General features: G+C 40.0%; 1 protein-coding gene and 1 long non-coding RNA gene across 3 annotated transcripts in view; one reads left to right on the top strand and one right to left on the bottom strand.

Moving 5' to 3' along the window:
• LOC108702522 overlaps positions 1 to 17,496 on the bottom strand; it is a 103,508-nt gene extending 86,012 nt beyond the window's left edge. Inside the window, exons 1-3 of the long non-coding RNA XR_001933300.2 lie at positions 17,374 to 17,496; positions 12,496 to 12,680; positions 1,485 to 1,581 (exon numbers count right to left, since the gene is read on the bottom strand). This is a non-coding gene — a long non-coding RNA (uncharacterized LOC108702522). The remainder of the gene's footprint in view (positions 1 to 1,484; positions 1,582 to 12,495; positions 12,681 to 17,373) is intronic.
• The window catches only part of skap1.S (src kinase associated phosphoprotein 1 S homeolog), a 152,045-nt gene continuing 143,819 nt past the window's right edge, over positions 17,427 to 25,652 (top strand). For both annotated transcript variants that reach the window (XM_018238028.2, XM_018238029.2), the window contains exons 1-3: positions 17,427 to 17,706; positions 20,016 to 20,121; positions 25,299 to 25,324. In XM_018238028.2, the coding sequence (XP_018093517.1) occupies positions 17,658 to 17,706; positions 20,016 to 20,121; positions 25,299 to 25,324 (181 nt within the window). In that variant the 5' untranslated portion in view covers positions 17,427 to 17,657. The remainder of the gene's footprint in view (positions 17,707 to 20,015; positions 20,122 to 25,298; positions 25,325 to 25,652) is intronic.

Genomic DNA, 25,652 nt, shown 5'->3' with positions numbered 1-25,652 from the left:
GACAAGTGTGTGACTTTGAGGGTGGAACTTTTAGGAGCTTTTCTTTTGCCAGAACAACCCCCCCCCCAATAATTCTTCTCATTGTCATAGTTCATACTTGTAGTGATGCTATTGAAGGCAAAGCTACCCACTGCCCCAACCACAGTTCCAAGATAGACAGATATATGACAGTTGCATGGGCACAGCCACTTGAATATGACATTAGTTCTATGTGAAATTATGTATTAGATCCTCCAAGCTCATTTAGCAATATCTGAGGAACTTCACTGTAAGAAAACTACACTATGGAAAGTGCATGTATCACACGATTTTTTCACATATCTCTAAGAGTCCCTTCCATTTGTTACCAGATACATTTGTCAGAATCAACAATAGATTTGTATCTGATCACAGTTTGTTCTTCTTAAATTTAACACGTGTCATGAAACCCTTTTGACATAAAAATAGAAATATACTTCTCAAACCAAGCAGAAAAAGAGTATGGATTTCGTTCAATACATGGGCATAATGGAAGCCACTGATTTTTTTTTCAAGAAAGAAAGGATATGATAAGCTTTACCTACAAACCTTCACTTAGAAAACATTGCTTTCTACAATAAATAATTTGCAGGATATATTGTGGCTGGTATTGGCTTCAAATTCAGACTAATCATTAAGTAATAACAATCAAACACATTTTTTTGAATAAAACAAGCCCAAAAAAGCTTAGCATTTGTAAATCCCCTGATTCCATCACTTTGAAGTCTGTTCTATAAATCAGGGGATAATAAGGCACAGAGAAGAACTGTATCCAGGCTAAGGCGTTTATAAATAACCTACATACACAGCAGCCATACAGGATAGGGAGGTTATACACCCTTAGTTATAGGCCATCTTTTTTCAATACTAAAGGTATGGGATCCGTTATCCAGAAAGCTCCGAATTACAGAATGGCTGTCTCCAACACACTCCATTTTATCAAAATAATCCAAATGTTTAAAAATGACTCCCTTTTTCTGTGTAATAATAAAACAGTACATTGTACTTGATCTCAACTAAGATATAATGAATCCTTATTGGAAGCAAAACTCAGCCTATTGGGTTTATTGAATGTTTAAATGATTTTCTAATAGAATTTAGGTAAGAAGATACAAATTACAGAAAGATCATTATCTTGGAAACCTTCTTGTTCAGAGCATTCTGGATAACAGGTACCGTTAAGGGTAAGATGAGTTAATTTTTGGCTGTTTAATCCATTTTTTGCCTTGAGAGCTACCTTAGCTGAAACTACTCGAGAGTATCCATTAATTAAACATTTCCATGGTAGATGAGGACATGACCCTTGCATAGCCCTTCGGCCCATATTCCTTAGGCCCATAGGTACTCAGTCCCAAAATGGGGCCTTAAATGAGATTTTTTTTAGGCAGAGATATAATTAATGACACACTTTTACTGATTTTGTATCTCTCATTTTTGAATTAGAAGTTACTTTAAGAATTACAGACCTTTACTGCCTTCAAGTTCAGCCTTGCCCTCTTCAGAGTGGGTCACACAGAGATGGGAAAACAAAGTAGAGATGTGGCTCATGCCCCAATTAAAAACCTACAAATTAAGAACACAGACATTTCAAAACTTATTTTACAGTTAAATTTGCAGATTTCTTTTTCATTTTAATCCTTTTGCCATCATCTGTATAACTTATATCTCTAAGAAGGCAGATAATGCCAGTGCCTCAGGAGAAAACTTCGGGCAAGATTTGTCGTTTGGTGACTAATCTCCCTGTGTGCCGCCACCCTTTCATTTTACTTTTCCCAACTTTATCATGTAGAATGTTTCCAGTGGTTGGTGGAAGAAAGGTTAATGTGACTGACAGCAACTCAATAGGGTGTCAGGAATAAACCAGGTCCCAAACATTACAGATATTAGAACCCATATTCCCATATAATGCCATTAGATGTCAACACAAAGTTCAATTGCCATATAACATACATTATGCCTTTACACAGGTCATAGTATTTCAAGGTGACGTCTAATATCCTTATACAAGTGTAGGTTTACTTATCTGGAAGCTCTACAAATGCAAACTCGTTTCCAGAAACAGTGGTGTAACTAGATGTTACTGGGCCCCACAGAAAATACATTTTAGGACTCCCAACATATCCAGAGGTTGCCCTTTTTTACAAATATATGTTGACATTGCTCATTAATTAGGGCCTCATGGGGGGCTCTATACCCCCTGGGCCCCCCTGCAGCCGCAGGGTCTGCTTCCTCTGTAGTTACGCCCCTGTCCAGAAAGATTTCCCATTGTGTCCTATTTAAACAAGCAATTCTTCATTTTTAATGAATTTGCCTTTTCTCTGTAACAATAAATAATTGTTTTGTGCTTATGTTATATAAGCCAGCACAGATCCAGGTAGGATTGTTTTCATTTTTTTAAATTAATATTTCTAGTAGCCTCTATTCCACATTATTACTAGATGTCATAAAAATCCGGGTCCCAGGCTTTCTAGATACTAGAACCCATACCTCTATTTGTAAACGAGGGTGCACATTTAATATAATACAGAACCTTCAATGAGTCATATGAAGTGACATCTCAGTATAGGCTTCTTTTTATTATCCCATTGCTGAATACCAGCCATAGCATCCATGTAAGTGAAAAGGGTCATTTTGGAAGAAAGCAGGTATTTCTCATACAATGAACAAAATCAAGCTGAGGAGGATACTTAATAATTGTTGATTATACAAATTAAAATTTAGTTCACTGTTTAACCATTTGTTCTGTATAAATGTATCTAAAATGTCCCCCCTCTTAAAATTAACCCCCACCCCCTCCTTCATACATTGGCCTGGGCTTCACTGTGGTGCCTGTATGAGGTTTATCCCCAGCTGGAATGACAGTCCTAAGGCAGTGACTGCTTTCACACTATAGCCCTGTCACGAGCCGTTATTGATGGGCTTCCCATGTATTGTATGTTCGGTTCTATTGAAGAGCAAGCCTAGGGAGCAGTTTTCTGTTCTTCGCTGAATAGTGTGTGAAGCATAGATTTAAAAGAAGAGAAAGAATAGACGGGGAGTTATGGCTGTAGAGGGATCTGCCGTATATCTGCTAATATTCCCAAAGGCTCCATCAGATAGGGGTAGGTGTTAAAGATAAAAACTCGGTGACTTACAGGGGAATCAAATCAGGAGAACTGGAGCAGATGCCTAATCTAAAATGGACAGATGCAGTGCAGCCAATTAAAGCGTGCGGGTTTACTCTTCAACTGTGATTTCATTGTGTTGCCAAAAGCCACACCATACTATGCTGAAAGGATAATAAAATACATGTATGGATGCTGTCTGATATGAGCTTTATTCTAAACCGGCACTTTGTTAAGGGAAATTAATTGTCTGCATATTGCTATTGGATTACAGCTTGTTCTGACAAGGTAAAATTATATATACCCAAAATCTACTTAGCAACCAAGCCCCCAGTGACCAAATGAACATGTGAATATGTGGTGTGTTTGACAGAGAGAGAGAGTTAGATGAAAGAATTAGATCCAAACAGCACAAAGACTGGACAGTATCCAGAAACTAGAGACTTGGGCATTAAGCACTGCTGTCGTGTCGTTGCTATATAAAGAACAATTATATTTATATAAAGCCACAGTGTAAAAAGTGACTGGCTACTACAGTTCATAATCATATTATCAAGCATTAAAGGGGAACAATCATAGTTACAAACACACAACAAGCTTTAGCGGATGCCTAATGAGTCTTTTTCTCAAATAGGTTTCATTGATTTTTTTCTCACAGTCTCCCAGACTGGGCCAGCCCAGAACCAGTCCCTGCCCTAATCTGTGGCCCCGACCTCCTCCTGGGGGCTGGAGGAGGGTTGTGACATTGGGAGCAGAAGCCCCGGTGGGCTCTGGGGCCGGGCCCCCCAGCCCAACCCTGCTCACAGTTTTGGACATATTAATAGTTACTGAATATGCTTCCCCATCTAAGGTAGCCATAGACCTAGAGATCTGCTCATTTGGCGATATCAGGCTGATCCGATAGGGCTCTAGGGCCCATCGATCGGATCTTAATGGATCCGATATGGCCTGGTCGGATCATGGGACCGCACACATGCGGCTGCGATCCAACGGGATTTTTTAACCTGCTGATCAGATATCGATCTGGGAAGCCAGTCGGATAGCCCCACACACGGGCCAATAAGCTGCCTACGTTAAACAACTCCAACATGATATATCCCAGTAGAGTAGTGATGTGCAGGTTGAGAAAAACCTGACCCGACACCATCTGTACCCGCCTTCTCCCCTCTATTTATAGACCCGCTCAGTAACATAACTAGAGAACCGGGTGCAGGACCGGCAGCCAGGCCCCCTATTAGATCTATTATCCGGAATACAGACAGTATTTGCCTTCTAGCAGACATGGCATCAAGCTGTCAGCACACTTGGCCTGATTTTGGAGTGAAAGGACACTCTTATCAAAGGGGAATTGTCACTATTATAAATGCCAGCGGAGAAAACACAATCTGCTGCCTTCTGGCCCGCTTGCATCAGACTGTCCATGCACACACAGGGCAGACTTTTCAGTGATAACGAATACTTTAACCGAGTACACTTTCTCCACTATTTTCAAATTGTTAGTTGATGGCCTCTGAATTATTTTGCAAACTGCACTGTTGACCATAATATTGGCCATATATGTATCTGTGAAACAAAGTTTTGTATGATTTTTGGAAAGTGTATGACGCTGACTAATATTCAGTACTATAGATATCAGTTGGTTCATAGAAAATCGAATCTGCTGCTGCACCATATCTACCAGAACAACTACAGCGCCTCCCGTGGTTCCCATTGGAACAATAAAAATGCAGCAATGCTGTTCATGGCCCCTCGTGAGGTCTTTGTCCGTTTGGCCCATTGAATGATCAGTTGGATACTGAAAAGTATCAGCCCATGTATGGCTGTCTATAGGCAGGCTCTGTTTTAAATTCTGGATCATTTTACAGAAAAAAATAGGATTCATAGTAGTGTTTTCACAATACTCTAAACAGAGATTTTATTTGAAAATTAACAAATAATCCGACTGATCTGAAAAAGAATTTTTAAATCGAATTGAATTAAGCATATTCAGATAAAGTAAGCGTATCATATATTATATTTATATGACATACACAGAGGTCCTTGCTATTATGCATACAGTTATTATCCTGTCTGTCCAGGCAGACATAGGTTTTCCTGTCACTTTCTATAAGAAATTATCTTTCCCCAGCTACTGATCTATCTATTATTCTACTCCACGGTTCTCTTGTCAGTTTTCAGTGCATCAAAAAAAATTAAGGCTAGCGCTGCTTTCCCGGCACGCTTCTTGCTAGGCAAGAAATTCAATGGGAGTTGCTGGCCGGCCCAGTTAAAATTGACAAATTGTCACATGAACATTCAATGAAATTTGCTGGAAACATAGCAGAGCATCAGAGACACCACCGTCTTCTGCTGACATTTTAGGGCAAACCATCTACACCAACATATTCATACTGTAACAATGAAGGATGGGAAATCTGCAAGGGTCAATATATTGGATTCCAGTCTCTCTAGTCTTACAATGAGATTGGACAGGAATGAACTGTACTCTGGTTTATAAAATGCTTATGTTTTTACACATGTACCTTTTCTTTATAAAGGAATTTCCGTTTTCTGTATAATAATAAAACAGTACCTTGTACATGATCCAATCCTTATTGGAAGCAAAATCAGCCTATTGTGTATCTATTTAATGTTTATATGATTCTCTAGTAGACCTGAGGCATGAAAATCCAAATTATGGAAAGTTATATTATTCGAAAAGCTCCAGTTCCCGAGCGTTCTGGATAACAGGTCCCATACCTGTATATTTATATATTTTACATTTGTAAGGCTTATATATATATATATATATATAACTTCCTGTTGATGCATAAATAGCTATATCATCTGCTGTATTCCCTTCTCTATGACATATCTCTGGTATAATTCCTCCTGTTTATAAGTATTCTCAGTATTTGTGGCACCAATATATTTCATTTTTTTTTGGAGCCTGGAGCTTACAAGCTAAATATTCACATATACAGTGAGTTGGTCAAATCAGGCAGAGATTTGCTTGCTTGGCAGTGTCACTTACGGTGGCCATACTCGGGCAGATAAAGCTACCGATATCGGTCTTTTTGACCAATTTGACAGCTTATCTGCCCGTGTATGGGGCTTCTGAAGGGTCTTCCAGATCGATATTTGGCCACGATATAGTATGAGAAGGTTTGTTTTTTAACCGACCGACCCGTCGGAGCCCCTTGGCGTACCGTAAGTCGATCGTTCAGCCGAACGTTCGAATTACCCCCAATATAGCCATGCCGTTAGTGGCATATCGGGGAAAGATCCGCTCGTTTGGTGATGTCGCCAAACAAACGGATCTTTGAGTCTATGGCCAGCTTAAGTGAGGAGAATATCTGCCAGATCAGGACCAAATAAGGAAGATCTGATCACTGTTCTTGGGGCGAATAAGCAAAACAAACAGTGGGCCTTCAGAAACTCATTGGAAACGGTCCACTTCAACAGGCAGACTGCATAATTGGGCAAAGATTCCATCAGCCATATACATTTAACCATCCTCCCATAATCATAACTCATACAGTCATGCCTTTTAATAGGAATATTTGCTGCTTATCAATTATTTTTAGTACAGGTGTGGGATCTGTTATCCGGAAACCCATTATCCAGAAACCTCCAAATTACGGAATGGCCATCTCTCAAAGACTCCCTTATAATGAAATAATCCAAATTTTTACGATTGATTTCCTTTTTCTCTGTAATAATAACACAGGAGCTTGTACTTGATCCCAACTAAGATATAAATAATCCTTATTGGAAGCAAAACCAGCCATTATTTAATGTTTAAATGATTTTCTAGTATACTTAAGGTATGAAGATCCAAATAAAAAAAAAAAAATCCAGCTCCCAAGCATTCTGAATATCAGGTCTCATACCTGCATATATAATTGTTCTCTATACTGTCTGCATTTTTAATTCTACATACAAGAAACGTATTACCATTGCGAGGCAACTTTAGGCGACTTCGGAAAACAAAGCACCACATGTTTTGTCATGTAAAAGGAACCGCATATGAACAGGCACTGCAAGGCAGACCCCCATATTTAAATATATCATTAACAGTCACACAAGCCTTTAAACTAATAGGGGCTTGTGGCACAAAACCTTTTATTTTCCCTTTTCAAGTAGAAGTATTAGGATCTCAAGTTGGGAAAACTCAAATTATTCAAGGTCAGAAAAACACGGCCTCAGCTCTGAATAAATAGGGCCCTGTTCATAGCTTTAGAAAATAAAAGTACAACGCTTTAAAATACACATGGGCAACAAGTAACTGCACAAGCCCTACAAATTCACGCACAATCTGCATTTAACCAAATAAATAACCCGAGTGTTGTACAAGAACTCACTTTTTCACACATATAATGTTCTCTCATCAGAATAGCGTTTAAAGGTCAACTGGAATCCCAATTGAAGTGTGTTCCTCAAATGACCTTTGGAAACTACTTCTAGTTCTTACAGTTTTCTCTCTCGAGGGTAGCACCCTACCATGTGTTTGATATTGGGCTTTTGTAACTCTTTTCATTTGCATTGTAAACCCTTGTAATCTACCCAGATTACACATCCAAGCTTCTTTTAAGTGTGCATTTCTAGGAGCTATATGCGGATATGCACAGGGCCTGCTTCTAACAGATGCAAATGGAGCCTCTCCAAGTCTCAGATCACTACCAGTTACAATGTACCACTGCTGTTCTTGACACGTTCCTGGGCTTTGAAGTTCCCTTGCTTAATACACAAAGCATTTGCTCTCCTGCTCAAAGGATAAGGGCACACAAGTTGAAGTGGTGGTGATTTTTTATGCTCTATGGATGACAGACAAAATGCTCCAAAACTCATATCCTCACATACTGTACATGCTTGAAAGCATCTGCGTACGCTCCAAATCCCAATAATCCTAAACAAAATTCAGAGGGTTATTTAGCAATGGTCCCGAAAAAAAAAGATAATTCGTGATAATTTTACCTACAGGTTTACTTGCTTGTGCGGCACTACTGCTTTGAGAGCATTGCTAGCAGGCACAGACATTTCACGCCCTGCAATGTGGATGTTATTGAAAATGTACATTTAATAATCGTGCTTCTGAATGCTATACACAACCACAATTTTCACAAACTTTAGGGGCCTATTTAAGATCGCTTGTGAGTTATTGATGATATGCTTATATGTGTGAAACAATATTTTAAGCACTTTAAACTACAGAAATATAGCACTTAGAGCACACGTATGCATGTAAGTATATTTTTTATATTATTTTTAAGAGGCACATTTTTTAAGGTCGAATTTTGAATACATGTGAGGTTTTAAAAACTCCCCTAAACTCCCAGAAATTTTAAATTTGACCAATCGAAATTTATTTGAAAAATCTAATTTTTTTAACTCGGAATGTAATCCACCCCGAAAACTCGAATCGATTCAGTTCGAATTTTAAAAACTCGATTTATGTTTTTCTCTGAAAAATAAACTTGAATATCAGGAAGGCTGCAAACAACTCAAAATTGATCCCTGGACGTCTCCCAATGACTTAAAACAGCAATTCGGCAGGTTTTAGGTGGCGAATAGTCGAATTCCAAATGCGAAGTTCCAACTTAAGTCTTTAAGTTACGTATTCAAGCGTTCAAGGGTGATCCACTACCTGGGGTTCAGGAATGGAAAAGTTAAGGATAAGCAAGACAGCAAGGTTTATGGCAGTATACAGTAGTGGAAGTGGGTGCTGTTACCAGTGGTGTAACTAGATATTACTAGGCCCCACAGCAAATTAATTCTAAGGCCCCTACAATATCCAGAGGTTGTCTTTTTTACCAATACATTTTGAAATGGTTCATTATTTAGAGCCTTATGGGGCCCCCTATACCTCCTGGGCCTCCCCTGCAGCTGCAGGATCTGCTTCCTCTATAGTTATGCCAGGTAGTGGCTCTGAGATGGAGAAGTCAACCAGGAATGTGTGGAGACACACAAAAAGATATACAGTAGAGCAGAGGAATGAAGAGCATTATAGGAAGGATATTCCATTCAATAAGGAGATGTAACAGAAATTTAAAAGAGAGGAGGAACCTATTTGGTGAGAGAAAGAAGGGATTCTGGTAGTAGGCTAGGAGGCCAGTTAGTAGCAGACTGCAGAAGTCCAGAATAACATAAGTTTCAGCTATTGCTTGTTAGAGAAAGGAAAAGATCAGAGGACAATTATTACATGCAGCTCAAGAAGCAAATCTGGAGAGCCAAAAAGCTACAATACTCCAAATAGGCTGTGTTGCAGGGTCAGTCTTTATCTGCTTCCGTGTGGAAATAATACATCCCTTGAGGATTAACTCTTATGACTGTGGTTCAAATTACACAGAACAAGCAGCCCAAACACTGAAATTTGTATTCCCCTACCCACAATTTCTAAACGCATACAGGCATAACGGGTAACGGGAACTGCATGTGATTGTGTTCAATAAAGCCCATACAAGATCTTTACGAATTTGGTAAATCGCTTATTTCTGCATGTAGCAAACATGTGAATAACTTTCATCATTGCTTGCCTGTTGCCTGCAATGCAAACTGGTAAAAGACCCTCATGTTCCATATGGCAATGTATACATGATCCAGCTCAGCGGAGGAATTAAGGATCAAAGACTTCAGGCAAACTCCTTTGTGACACACAAGATAGGCATTTTCCTGCCCCTGCACTTTGATATTGAAATGAGTGTGACAGGAGGGGGCACAAACTGCTGCAACACTGACACAGAAAAGTCACATAGAGGAGTGTGAGGAAACTGTCACCTAGATTGTGTGTGGCAGCAGCCTCAGGTACTGGCAGCAGGGGTGAAATCCTGCTGGGGATGGCAGGTAGTATGAGGGATGGTGGTGATCAATCATGGATACTACATGTAATATTGCTCTTACTGGCTGGCCTTAAGCTATTTCTCAATTACAAATAAAGGAATGTACACACTCATCCAATGTAGCGGCGGAAAAAATGGATATATAAATATACATACACACACACAAATATATCTATATTATGAACCCATATAAATGGCAAAAAAAATTAAATATTCGGTTACTTTTGATTAACTATCTAACATATGGCTTAGGGAAAACAGATAGAGAAACAGCAGTTTCTCCAGTGATGAGGAACTTATGACTGCATATGATACAGTACAGCACAATGAACCAAAAGTCAGATAGATTTGCTAATTCGATTTTATTAGTTCAACCATTTTTGACCATTTTGAGACTTGATTTTTGTACAAAAAGAAATACTGCATCCCCAATTAAGATTTAAAAATTAAATAATGGTAATAAAGGTTATACAGAAATCTGTTATCCAAAAAGCTCAGAATTAGGGAAAGGCCATCTCCGATAGTCTCTATTTTATCCAAATAATCCAAATTTTAAAAAACAATTTCCTTTTTCTGTGTAATAATAAAACAGTACATTGTACTTGATCCAAACTAAGATATAATTAATCCTTATTAGGGATGCACCGAATCCAGGATTCGGCCTTTTTCAGCAGGATTCAGATTCGGCCAAACCCTTCTGCCTGGCCAAACCCTTCTCCCCGGCCGAATCGAATCCGGATTTGCATATGCAAATTAGGGGCAGGAGGGAAATCGGGTGACTTTTTGTAACAAAACAAGGAAGTAAAAAATGTTTTCCCCTTACCACCCCTAATTTGCATAATATTGCCTTTATTTCATAGTAGATTTAAGGTATGAAGATCCAAATTCCCGTTATCTGGAAAACCCCAGGTCTGGAGCATTCTGGATAACAGGTCTCATACCTGTATTCTATTTGTAGCTGTTAAACTGTTGCTGACTACAACTCCCAGGATTATATTACAGACAAACCTCATTGTGTGCTAGAAACTGTAGATTTTGGGTGGATAACTTCAATAAAGGAGATCATGGAGATCATAAACATAACAGGGACCATATTTGGCTGCTAACTCATAGGTTAAAATTTTAACCTTAACTATGCTAAATAATGCTCTCTCGTGTCAAATGGAAAACAGTTACCACTTTGTAACGGTTTGTAACTGTGTTTAGTTTACAGATTTCATTTCCCATAAGACTTCCTTTTTTTTCCAGGAGAACTGAGAATATGCGTGCTGTATTTAGAACAGTTTAGAGGACTTGTAATTTTTCATCACATTCATCTGAAGCAATGGATCCCTAACCAGCAGTTTTCATAAGCCTCGGCAAATATATTTCAAATACTACAGTTTAACCCTCAAACTGCAATCCACATCCAGTTTTTATTTCCAAATTACACTGTTTACACTGCAAATAATTCACTCTACAATATAAAATTTAATTCCTGAAGCAACAAATGTATTTTTGTTGTAATATTGGTGTGTAGGTGCATCTCAGGTCATTTTGCCTGGTCATGTGCTTTCAAAAAGAGCCAGCACTTTAGGATGGAACTGCTTTCTGACAGACTGTTGTTTCTCCTACTCAATGTAACTGAATGTGTCTCAGTGCGACCTGGATTTTACTATTGAGTGCTGTTCTTAGATCTACCAGGCAGCTGTTATCTTGTGTTAGGGAGCTGCTATCTGGTTACCTTCCCATTGTTCTGTTGTTAGGCTGCTGGGGGGAAAAGGAGGGGGTGATATCACTCCAATTTGCAGTACAGCAGTAAAGAGTGATTGAAGATTATCAGAGCACAAGTCACATGATTGGGAGCAGCTGAAAAACTGACAATATGTCTAGCCCCATGTCAGATTTCAAAATTAAATATAAAATCTCTTTTGAGAAACAGATTTCTGTGCAGAATTCTTCTGGAGCAGCACTATTAACTGATGCGTTTTGAAAAAAAACATTTTTTCCCATGACAGTATCCCTTTAAATAATATAATAATTTTTTTTCAGCAGCCATTTTCTTTTTTTTTTTAGCTTGCAGACCTATTCTTGCAAGCACATGGATGTTTTAGTAATAGACACATTGCTGAGTTACAATTTAATATTTTTTTTTTTGGTGGGGCTGGTATTGATATTCATCAGCTAAACATATATATACATTTTTTTTCTACGCGACCAAATAGTCTGTCTCTAAAGCCATTGTAATTAAATGGAAGCGATCAGAGTATCATGGAAGCGAAGCAGACCTAACTACGGTGTGTCTCAGCTGATTAGCCAATTCTTATGGAAATACAAGCTACTCTATGCACAGTATTGTATGACATGTCTTCGCTTGTTCATACAGAATGTCACTAGTGCAGTCTTAATGAAGTGTGCATCTCTACTCCTCATTAGGCTTCCAAGTTGCCAATAAAAGAGTCGATAAAGCTAGTTGATGCTATTGGGATTGGGAGAGATGGGCTATACTACCTGTATAAGGCAAAAGCTGTCACTGTCACACACAGTGACCATGCAGAGCACAGATCAATACCCACCTCTGAATTAAACCCAAGTCATCAATCAGACTGCAAGAAAAGGACAGCGCAGGTCACAGTCCGATGGATAATCTTACTTCTTATCTGAGCTCTCACCCTTCATGCCCTGCCAACAGCTCACAGACAGGACGGTGGTTCTGCACTCCGATTCTGAGGCCAGACAAGGGGCAAGTCGTGCCAGCTTCCTATGGGCAAACAAGCAGAGCATCTACTGATTAGCCTTACACTGTCAGCATAGATGAAAGATTTAGCCACAAAAAAAATATTCAGTATACAACAGGTTTTACTCCAGTTTTTTTTAATAAGACATTCAGATTCAGAGATGATAATGGAAGAAAATGAAATTGAATGTGTTTCTTCTAAATAGTACACCATCAATGTTTTTTTGTTTTGTTAAGGGTTTAGTTACCGGTAGAAGTAGGGGCATAAATACAGAGGAAGCAGACAATGCGAAAGGGGAAAGTCATTTTTAAAAATGTGGATTAATTTATTATAATATAGTCCATGGGAAACGGCCTTTCCGTAAATTTCTGAATAAAAGGGTTTCTGGATAACGGATCCCAGTGTCCCTCCAGCATGACCCTTATTATAAAGAGGAGAGAGACACAGCAAAACCAGCAGCTGCATGAGGTACTGGGTGTAAAACATTGCACATTTTAAAGGGGTTCTTCACCTTAAGGTAACTTTATTATTTATAGAACAATTCTAAGCAACTTTTCAATTGGTTTTCATATTTTATTTTTTTATAGTTTTATAGTTATTTGCCTTTTTCTTCTGACTCTTTGCAGCTTTCAAATGGGAGTCGCTGACTCCCTTCTAAAAAAACCAACGCTCTGTAAGGCTACAAATGTATTGTTATTGTTACTTTTTATTACTGATCCTAGGCCTCTCCTTTTCATATTCCAGTTTCTTATTCAAATCAATACATGGTTGCTAGGGGAATTTAGACCCTAGTTACCAGATTGGTTAAGATGCAAATTGAAGAGCTGCTGAATAAAAAGCTAAATAACTCAAAAACAATTAAAACCAATTGCAAATTGTCTCAGAATATCACTCTCTACATCATACTAAAAGTTATTTTAAAGGTGAACAACCCCTTTAAGTATAAAAAAAAATTCCTAACAAGGTTTTGCAGTGGGGCCCCGTACCCTCTAGGTGTGGACTCCGTGGTTAATAAACTAAAAATGTGTGCTATTAATAATAGCGAAACATGTCACACGTTAAAAGATGAAAAGAACGCAGAGCCACCATAAAAAATGTCTCTATGGGACCCTATACAAGTGAGAAACGTATGGCCTGAAAACAAAGTGTAATTATTACTTTGTAAAGTAGTGTAGTGTTGGCCTTTCCTTTTTACTTCACTGCTAAAAAACATTATTGGAGCTGTTAGTGTTTGCTTGGGGAATCCACTTTCTGATGTTTGTGACCAAGGAAAGGATTCCCTCAGGCCAACGATTGGATTATAAGTAGGGCCGAGACAAGCCCACCCTCAGTACTATTATTCTTTGTCTCCTCACTCAACCTCTATTCTCCTAGTCTCTTTTCTTTACATACTATAATCTAGTATTCCATATATTTAACCTTCTATTCTCATAGAAATAGGAAATGACCATAAAATAAGCCAAATGTTTAGCAGCATGAGGGCTCACTGAAACCTGGGCCCACCTGGACTTTTCCTGGTAACCTGGTGGGCTAGTACAACACTGTATGCCTGTATGTTATACTCCCACTTAGATTGGAAGCTCTATGGGGCAGGGAACTCCTTCTTACTGTCTCTCTTACCGCATTGCACTTAAAGGGAATATCAACACACAAATATATTTTTTTTAGCTATTAATATAATATAATTCTAAACAAGATTGCAATATACATTCAATAGATGTTTTTTGATTATTTATAGATGTATTGCTATTGAAAACAGTGTCCGTCTGTCCCTTTCTATTCGCTGCACTGTGGTTCAGACTACTGATACAATGTAGGACAGGGCAGCCGATAAACTCAGGCGTTTGCAACTTTGTATAAAAAAGTAACAAGCAGGAGTTCAGCAACTGCCGCTTTCAAGAGCAACTGTTTAACAAATAGCTTTAAAGGAGAAGGAAAGTAATTTTATACTTGGATGTGCAAAACTGCACCGGCCTGGGGTTCTTCCAGTGAGCACCACAAAGCCATCTGTTGCTGCTTCTTCACTCTTCAAATCTCCTAGGGCAGACGCATGCACAGTAGAATGAAATAGACAACTTTTCGTTTAAGTTCAGCTTTTCACTCTACTTCGCATAAGCAGACGAAAGCAGAAAGAAGCAGAGGGAAGAGGATCTCTCCGTGGTGCTCACTGGAAGAATACCGGGCCAGTGCACTTTTCTGCTGATAGGAGCACAAGCCCAGGGCGTCGGGGAAATACGAGGTGGGGTGCCTAAAGGCCCCCATACTGGAAGACCGAGTCGGCAGCTTATTGGCCTGTGTGTGGGGCCATCTGACGTTTTTCAATCACTTTCTTTTTTCTATGGTGTGACTGTTTTTCTAATAATGTAGTGTAAAGTGTTATTTTTTACCTTCTAAAGCAACTCTGGGAGGTCGCCGACCCTGTGAAATGGTCTAAATTGATACATTTTGTTGATACATTTGTTATCTTTGTCCCTGATGATCAGAATCCCTGAGTTTCGTTAAGGGCTAGTCCACACGGGGAGATAGCGACGCGTTTGCGGTCGCGGCGACAAAGCGCCGCGACAGTCGCCGCGACCGGCGCAGGCGACAGTTTTGTATGGGCGCCTATGTAAAAACGCCTGTGCTAACCACACGAGGCAATGCGCTTTTCAACAGTCGCCTGAAAAAGCCTGGCGAGGCATTTTCAGGCGACTGTTGAAAAGCGCATCGCCTCGTGTGGTTAGCACAGGCGTTTTTACATAGGCGCCCATACAAAACTGTCGCCTGCGCCGGTCGCGGCGCTTTGTCGCCGCGACCGCAAACGCGTCGCTATCTCCCCGTGTGGAATAGCCCTAAAAGTGGCTGTTAGAATTGATACAATAGTTACTAATACAGAGATGCTGCTGAGAAATTAATCAACTAATTGTTACAAAATTGTAACAGTTTGCACCTGAATTACTGAGGGGCCAGACTCAAACACCAGAGACAGCGACATTAAACTTAGATTTTGGAAAAATGGAAAGAAGCAAAAAATGGTAAGTAAATGGAGAAAAAAAAAACATTTATTTCTGGGGAGCAATCTGAAAACAAAAAGAGTTCGGAAGGCGAACAACCCCTTTAAGCTCTGTGTCTTTATATAAGCTCTGTGTATATTTATTGTATTCATTATATCACTTGTCCTCCATGTGCGTGTGGTTTTATATATTGTACAGGCTTTCAATAGCACTTGCACTTACAAATAGTGTTAAAGGGGTTGTTTGCCTTAAATTAACTGTCAGTATAATGTAGCGAGGAATATTCTGAGACAATTTGCAATTGGTTTTCATTTTTTATTATTTGTAGTTTTTGACTTATTTAGCTTTTTATTCAGCAGCTCTCCAGTTTGCACTTGCAGCCATCTGTTGCTAGGGTCCAAATTACCCTGGCAACCATGCACCGATTCGAGTAGGAGACTGGAATATGAATAGGAGAGGCCTGAATAGAAAGATAAAAGATTTCAGCAGGTACTTGGTTGCTAGGGCCCACATTCCCCAAGACACCATGTACCATTTGACCAAGAGACAGGAATATGAATAGAAAACACCTGAATAGAAACATGAAAGATTTCAGCAGGTAGTTGGTTGCTAGGTTCCACATTCCCCTAGTAACCATGTACCGATTTGACTAAGAGACTGGAATATGAATAGGAGAGGCCTGAATAGAAAGCTGAAAGATATCAACAGGTAGTTGGTTGCTAGGGCCCACATTTCCTTAGTAACCATGTACCGATTTGACTAAGACGGGAATATGAATAGGCGAGGCCTGAAGAGAAAGATTTCAGGAGGTAGCTGGTTGCAAGGGCCCAAATTCCCCTAGTAACCATGTACCATTTGACTAAGAGACGGGAATATGAATAGGCGAGGCCTGAAGAGAAAGATTTCAGGAGGTAGCTGGTTGCTAGGGCCCACATTCCCCTAGAAACCATGTACCATTTGACTAAGAGACAGGAATATGAATAGAAGACGCCTGAATAGAAAGATGAAAGATTTCAGCAGGTAGTTGGTTGCTAGAGCCCACATTCCCCTAGTTACCATGTACCGATTTGACTAAGAGACTGGAATATGAATAGGAGAGGCCTGAAGAGAAAGATTTCAGGAGGTAGCTGGTTGCTAGGGCCCACATTCCCCTAGTAACCATGTACCATTTGACTAAGAGACGGGAATATGAATAGGCGAGGCCTGAAGAGAAAGATTTCAGGAGGTAGCTGGTTGCTAGAGCCCACATTCCCCTAATTACCATGTACCATTTGACTAAGAGACGGGAATATGAATAGAGGAGGCCTGAATAGAAAGATGAAAGATTATAGCAGGTAGATGGTTGCTAAGGCTCAAATTCTCCTAGAAACCCTGTGCCAATTTGAATAAGAGACTGGAATATGAATAGGAGAGGCCTGAATAGAAAGATGATGAATAAAAAGTAGCAATAATAAATGTGTAGCCTTACAGAGCATTTGTTTTTAGATGGGGTCAGTGACCCCCATTTGAGAGCTGGAAAGAGTCAGAGGAAGAAGACAAGCAGCAGGACTATAAGTAAAAATGAAGAGCAATTGAAAAGCTGCTGAGAATGATCCTTTATGCTTAAAGCAGTGCATTGTGGGCTTGAGGAAGGGGGTGACACTGCTGCTCCCCTACAAACAGCGAGTATCTTGGCCATTCCGCACCTGTCCTGCCTTTAATTGATCCTCAGTCTCGTATTTACCTCACAACGAGCAAGTGCCGCGCTGCTTTGGCTTCTCACACACAATTACTTTCCTTTTTCCTCTCAGTCGGTCGCACAGAAGCAGCAGCAGCAGTGACTGTGACAGGAAATGTACTAGTTTATTAGCGAGCGGATGCGTCATATTTGCAGTCACAGTAGCACATACACACGTTGTGTAGAACGAGACTGCACCTTCCCGCCCTGCTCTGCTCACGTGACCGCGTTACTTGTCCGCCCGCGGAGGAGTTCCCTGAGGATCCTTGCGCCGAGCCGTGTGTAGCGACATGATGCAGGGACAGGACATTCCGCGGGATGTGATCAGTCTGCTGAAAGGTGACGGCTTCTCTTTTACTTCTTATGGCTCGGCCGGTGCTCTGGGATTTGCTGGGGAAGCTCCGGGTCTGTGTGAGACATAAAAATGCTTCATAATGTCCCAAGTTCTCAGTAAAGTCTCACAGGGAATTTTGGGAGTTGCAGTTCGCGCAGCTTTGGCTCTTTTCTCTAGTGACAGCAGCAGTCATGTGACTTATAACTTGTGTTTGACTAATCCATAGCATCTTTGCAATTGCTCTTCCTTTCCCCCTTTTTTTAATAGTACTTGTGTTATTGGTTATTCTTCATGGGGGTCACCGACCCCTCTTCCAAAAAACAAACATGCTCTATAACTAATGTATTGTTACTTTTTATTCCTCCTCTTTTATTCAGGCCTCTCCTATTCATATTCCAGTCTCTTATTCACATCAGTGCATGTTACTAGGGGAATTTGCACCTTAGCAACCACATACCTGCTGAAATCTTTCATCTTTCTATTCAGGCCTCTCCTATTCATATTCCAGTCTCTTATTCACATCAGTGCATGGTTGCTAGGGGAATTTGGACCTTAGCAACCAGATACCTGCTGAAATCTTTCATCTTTCTATTCAGGCCTCTCCTATTCATATTCCAGTCTCTTATTCATGTCAGTGCATGGTTGCTAGGGGAATTTGGGCCTTAGCAACCAGATACCTGCTGAAATCTTTCATCTCTCTATTCAGGCCTCTCCTATTCATATTCCAGTCTCTTATTTACATCAGTGCATGGTTGCTAGGGGAATTTGTGACCTAGGAAACAGATGTCTGAAATTGCAAACTGGAGAGCAGTTGAACAACTCCTTTAAAGGGAATGTCAACCTTAAAAATACATTTTTTTTTTGTTCACTTGGTGGATGGATGCCCCCCTGTACAGATATGGGACCTGTTATTTAGAGTGCACAGACCTGGGGCTTTCCAGATAAAGGACCTTTCTGTGATTTGGATCTTCATGCGTTGTCTACTAGAAAATCATATAAACATGAAATAAAGCCAATAGGCTGGTTCTGCTTTCAATAAGGATTAATTATATCTTAGTTGGGATCAAGTACAAGGCACTGTTTTATTATTATTACACAGAAAAAGAAAATTATTTTTAAAAATCTCGATTATTTGGATAAAATCTAGTCTATGGGAGATGGTCTTTCTGTAGTTTGGAACTTTCTGCATATTGGGTTTACGGATAACGAATCCCATATCTGTATATCCTAGTGGCATGATGAGACCCTTTCATTTGTATCCTAGAGGACAGGGTGGCTAAGGGGACACTGCCCTGTATTTTCTTAAAAGGGATACTGTCATGGGGGAAAAAGTTTTTTTCAAAACACATCAGTTAATAGTGCTGCTCGAGCAGAATTCTGTACTGAAATCCATTTCTCAAAAGACCAAACTGATTTTTTTATATTCAAGTTTGAAATCTGACATGGGGTTAGACATATTGTCAGTTTCCAGGCTGCCCCCAGTCGTGTGACTTGTGCTTTGATAAACTTCAGTAACTCTTTACTGCTGTATTGCAAGTTGGACTGATATCCCCCCTCCCAGCAGCCTAACAACAGAACAATGGGAAGGTAACCAGATAGCAGCTCCCTAACACAAGATAACAGCTGCCTGGTAGATCTAAGAACAGTACTCAATAGTAAAATCCAGGTCCCACTGAGACACATTCAGTTACATTGAGTAAGAGAAACAACAGCCTGTCAGAAAGCAGTTCCATCCTAAAGTGCTGGCTCTTTCTGAAAGCACATAACCAGGCAAAATGACCCAAGATGGCTGCCTACATTACAACTAAAAAAATAAAATAGTTCAGGAATTAAATTTTATATTGTAGAGTGAATTATTTGCTGTGTAATTTTACAAATAAAAACTGCACCATAAAAATCATGACCGAATCCCTTTAAAGGGGCAAAATACTCCCTTTTCAAGGACTTGAGCTTGAACATACACTTTGCCTACTTTTTTAATCACAAAGAAACCAATACAGCCAGCAGCACAGGGTAAAAAACATGATGAGGTTGTAATTTACATTTTTATAAGTTGCACCTTCATAGTGCATAGACACATACAGTAACGGGCATTTCTGGGAGGTTGAAGGAAAGAATGGTTGTGTGATGCACATCATTCGCTAAACTCTTCATATTCATCTTTTCACTTGTGTTGTTTCTGCATGTTGTGTATTGAAACTAAACCTATTTGTGCAGAATACAACAGGATGTAGATCGATGTCATGCAACTGTCAGGAAGTGACAAAGGTACTACAGGAAAACTAATACAGGTTGTTTTTTTTTTGCCTTCCAGATGCAGAGAGTTACTTAGCCGAGTGCTTGCAGAATGAAAAGCTGAGCAGCAGGGCAAGAGAGCAAAGGGACGAGATCCTGCACAGCTTTTGGCAAATACGAAACAGGTGTGCTTGCTGCTGGATACATACTTTCCTTTAGCCAACATCTACAGATCACATGATTCCTTGCAAAAGTGTTTCTCCACTTGACCAGTTCTCTCATTTCTATCTGGGTCCAATTTAGGTGGTGCTAAATCGGGTTGGTATGATTATTGGCCACAGACAGAGTTATCTTTACGGGCCTACTGCTGTTCCACATCAAACTTACATATGCGGTCCTCATCAGTTGGGGAAATTAAAGCAGCCTGATTGATATGTGCCCATTTGGTTGTCCATGGACCCCAAAAACTGGCCAATAAGCTGCTGACTCAAGTTAACATTTAGTATGATGTAGAGAGTGATATTCTGAGACACTTTGCAATCGCTTTTTCATTTTGTATTATTTGTGGTTTTTGAATTATTTAGCTTTTTATTCAGCCGCTCTCCAAGTTTGCAGTTTTAGCCATCTGGTTGCTAGGGTCCAATTTACCATAGCAACCAAGCATCGGTTTGAATATTAGACTGGATTCTGAGTAGGGGAGGGCCTCAATAGAAAGATGAGTCATATATAGTTGCAATAACAATAAATATGAATCCTTATAGAGCATTTGTTTTTAGATCAGTGACGTCCCACTTGAAAGCTGGAAAGAGTAAAGGCAAAAATTTTTTTTAAAAAACCATACAAAATAAATAATGAAGACCAATTGAAAAGTGTCTTAACATTAGGCATTCTATAACATACTAAAAGTTAACTTAAGGGTGGTGGCAGACATGGCTACTCGGGGAGATTAGTCGCCCAACGATAAATCGCCTCTTCTTCGGGTGACGAATCTCACCAAAATGCTTTCCCTTCAGCTAGAATGTAAATCGCCAGCAGGATGGCACTCAGATCACTTCGGCTTTCCAAAGTCGCCCACAATTTCCTTGTGAGGCAAAATTGGGCGACTTTGGAGTGCCATCCCGCCAGCGATTTACATTCTAGCTGGCGGGAAGGCATTTAGGGGAGATAAGTCACCCGAAGAAGAGGCGATTTGTAGTTGGGCGACTAATCTCCCTGAGTAGCCACGTCTGCCACCACCGTAAAGGTGAACATTCCCTTTAAGTCTCAAGGGAAAAGTTCCAGCTTGGGACACTTCAGGAGTGACGTGCATAATTAAATCTTTGATCCACCCTGGCCACTCCCCATTATGACTCCGCCGAAGATCCACCCAAGTCCCATGGTTTTTCGACACGTGAATCACATTTGTACACCATTTAGTGGCACCCTCTTCAAAAGGGCAATTGACAGTTGCACTCTCTGTTGGATTTTATATAGGCATATTTTTCAAAGTCAGGTTTCTACATCAAGTATGCCATCATGTGTCCAGCTAGTGTCGGAGATCGAGCTCTCTATTTTCCACTGATGCTCGCTCTCCCAGACAGGCAACTGCCCTTTACAATTGGCCTATTGGGCTGCAAACATTACTACATTATTAATGGGAATAAACATTTCCATTTTAGGTATACTGTCATAAAGCCGCTGTCCATTACAAAACACTGGGAAATAAGTAAAGCAATAAAATGATAAATTACTTATCTAAATAAAAAAAAAAATCATTAACCATATTTAATTGACCTTGGTCAAATCAGTTTTTTTTGTCTAACTCCCTGGCATAACTAAGCAGCTTCCAGATTACTTTGGCCCAGTTTAGTTTAGTTTCTATGCAACGCTTGATAACCTGCAGATTGACAGTGGTTCCTATAAATCAATCAGCTCTACCTTACTAAATGCTAACCAAGCAGCTCTGCTCATTGGATCTCTCCGTCTTTAATAACTAAAATAGCAAAATAAACCCAAATGATGCCATTCGTTATCAGATGGCAAACACCCCTAAATCATTACTTGTCCCTCTACTGGACTTACAGTTCGTGGTAGGAGTATGCCGGTGGCAAAAATGGATTCTGCTCAGATCAGTTAGTTCCCAAGCTTTATTTTCCAAGCCAGTAATCGATGACATCTTTTTCCTCCATTTAATTTGCATTCTTAGCACTTGCTGGTTGCAGCGTTGGTATATTACTGCATAAAAAAAGCTTTGTGGAAAAATGCAGAAAAGTTTGTGCAACCTAATGTAATAATGTGTCCGAGTGTGGTCTCTTAAAGGAACAATACAGCGTAAAAATAAAAACTGGCTAAATAGACAGGCTGTGCAAAATAAAAAAATTTATCTAATATACTTAGGCAAAAATATAATGTACAAAGGCTGGAGTAACTGGATGTGTAACATAACATAACACTACTTCCTGCTTTTCAGCTCTCTAACTCTGAGTTAGTCAATGACTATAAGGGGGCCCACATGGGACATAACTGTTCAGTGAGTTTGTAATTGATCCTCCGCATTCAGCTCAGATTCAAAAGCACCAGTTATGACCCATGTGGCCCCACTTCAAGTCACTGATTGGTTACTGCCTGGTAACCAATCAGTGGAAAGCAAGAGAGCTGAAAAGCAGGGAGTAGTGTTCTGGCTATTATGTTACACATCCAGTCACTCCAGCCTTTATACATTACATTTTTGGCTAACTAACTATATTAGGTACATTTTTTATTTTGCACAGCCTATCTATTTAGCCAGTTTTATTTGTTATACTGAACAATTCCTTTAATATAGTATCCTGATAATAGGGGAAAGCAGCACACTAAACAAATTAAAGGGTAAGTTAGAGGGGCACCTGGATGGTGAGCTGGTAACTTTAGGGGACCAGAAATTTCACAGGCATGGATGCATACCGGCATATAGCACTCCTTAGAAGCAGGGGCATAACTATAGAGGAAGCAGACCATGAGGCTGCAGGAGGGCCCCCAAGAGGCCCTAATTTATATACGTTTTGAATAAATACTGGTAAAACAAATCAACCTCTAGACATTTTTGGGGCCTAAATAATAATTTGCTGTGGGGCCCAGTGATATCTAGTTACGCCACTGCTTAAGGCGGCCATACACATAGAGATCCACTCGTTTGGTGATTTCGCCAAACGAGCAGATCTCTGCCCGAGGGTGGTCGAATCGCGGGACTGCATCAATGAACTGATTCGGTCCGCGATCCAATGGAATTTTTACCCCTGCCCGATCGATATCTGGACGACTCTTGGCCAGTTATCAATCAGGGAAGCCTGTTGGAGGGCTCCATACACGGGCCAATATGCTGCAGACTCGGTCTGTCGTCAGCTTTTATCGGTCCTCCTTTAAAAGGTTAAATTAGATGCTGGTGAAGGGAGCACATTGGTGCAGCACCTTTGCTTTCTGTATAACTGATCTGTATTGTCTGATATCACTGGCTCCGTACGATGACGCATTTCATGTATGTGCCTGCTGATAAGATTTATGTCCATAAACATGTGGCTGAAAGCTTTTATGCTGGCAGGACTGCGGTTCCTTTCACTCTCTGATTTATATAGGCATGCTTTTTTCCCCACAATAATTACAAATCTCTACATAATGTATCACAGTGGGACCTATGTGAATATTAAGCCATGCTGTGGCTCCTGTGGTAAAATGCAGAAAGGGGTACAGAGGCTCCCCTGTGACAGTGTGAGTTTGGTACTTTGCTGCAAAGGGAAGGATTACACGAAAACAGCCAAAGTTGGCATGTTTATAACCCTGTAAAGGCTGGAATACTTCTACGGTGGATTCCTGGTGGGTGCAGTTAGTCAGCCCACATAATGTGATTAGAACTAATGTTACCATCAATTTCTTTCCACTTTTAAAGCCATTTGAAAGTAAACTGCTTCGGTGACAAGTAGACTCATATAAATCAGGTGGAGGTCCCTCTCTAGCTGCGGAGAACCATTGACTCTTACCCTGCGAGGGTATTTTAACTTATACACCATTTACTGCTGTGCATTCCAGATACCATAAATCTTCTTTTAAGGTGTTCTTAACAAGAGCGTTCTCCGTTTTTACAACTGATTTTTGTTAGGTTAGACTGTTGCTGAATTAAATGCCACTTTTACAGTTACGACAGTTTTTTGGCATTCTCCTTATATATCATAGCACCCTCTAAAGCACTGGTTAGCAATGCTGCCTTTCCATTCCAGATGTTGCAGAAGTTTAAAGTGGCCATTTTTGTTTGCCCCAGAGGCAATGCTAGTGCACTAAGCTTGCAAAATCCTGCTCCTTCGTGTCATTTACCCAGCACTCTTGTCTGGGAAATACAGTACCTGTGTTCTGTACCTTGACAGGTGCAGAGCGCAGTATTGGCAGGTATATTATACCTCCCAACATTTTTTGAAACAAAAAGATTTACCGCGCAGAGTGTGGCAAACTTTTATGACCACGCCCATTTTGTGGCCACACCCCCTAATTACCATGCTCATTCTACACAATTTGGCAGATTGTGAAAGTTTGAACACAATTCTGTGTTTTTTTATGTGTTATTACAGTTTTGCTAATGAAGAGAGACCTTATTATCTTACACTGTTACAAAAGTATCTAAGTATCTATTCTGGTCTCTCTGCCAAAAGCCAATTCAGTTACAAACTTTGCATCTTTTTCTGGCTGTTCAGTGCAGGAGATCAAAGAGAAAGTCGGGACATTTCAGTTACAATCAGGAACTGCGGGTTGAGCTGTCAAAATTCGGGACTGTCCTGCTCAAAACGGGACAGTTGGGCAGTATGGACTATAAGGGCAGAGACACACGCTCAGATTCGGGGAGATTTAGTCGCCCGGTGATTAATTGGGATTGGAATCTGTGTTGATCCTTTTGATGGGTGAGAAGATATGTTTGTGATCTTTTATGAATCCAAACAAAACAAAATACCAATGGAACGACCGATGCAGTTGGCGTTTATTAGCCCTTATGGGGTCACCGATTTAACTGTATCAGTCGTGCCATTGGTACCTTGTTTTGTTTGGATACATTTTTGGGGTTGGCACCTGACACCAAACTGGTGTTGAACATTGATAGAAGCTCTCCAATTTGGGATTCATGTGATCTTTTATGAAGGCTGATATTGCCCGTCAGGGGTGTTTTTAAAAGGAACTGATCTATTGCAGAATGTGATATATCCCATTGCAGATAGAGAGAGTACACACTCCTTTGTAAACAAGGCCACATGTCTGTCTCTGTCTTCCTGTGAATGTGTGCATTGCATGTGTAAATCTGTGAATTCCTCCTTTTTATACTTCCATTTTATATAGGGTTAAATGAGCGCATTTTTTTGTCTTCCAGGTACAGCGTAGAATTTGTGCAGAAAGGTGAGTTTTTGCTAATTGGCCTTAACTCAACATCATGACATAAACTCAAGCAGGGTTTAACCAGAAATAGAAGTAGCCAAGAATGTCCTACAAACTATGATATTCTGTTACGTTGGTGTAAGATACGTGAAATCTCCTGTATTTAATTCTTCACAGACGCTAGTTACCAGGTCTAGACTGGGGTTTATAATAGGCCCTTTTATTTTATGTACACATAGGCCCAAACAGCCCAATAAATAGTGACTGTCTATTTAAGTTGAGACTCTTACCTCTAGTTGGGTTGGTTGTGCAGTTGCAATAATTCTATTTGATTTTTGATACCTGTAAA

Source organism: Xenopus laevis, chromosome 9_10S (genome assembly GCF_017654675.1).
Source record: "Xenopus laevis strain J_2021 chromosome 9_10S, Xenopus_laevis_v10.1, whole genome shotgun sequence".
Taxonomy (NCBI): domain Eukaryota; kingdom Metazoa; phylum Chordata; class Amphibia; order Anura; family Pipidae; genus Xenopus; species Xenopus laevis.
The sequence above is the reverse complement of the archived record's forward strand: the minus strand, read 5'-3'. Positions and strand labels throughout refer to the sequence as shown.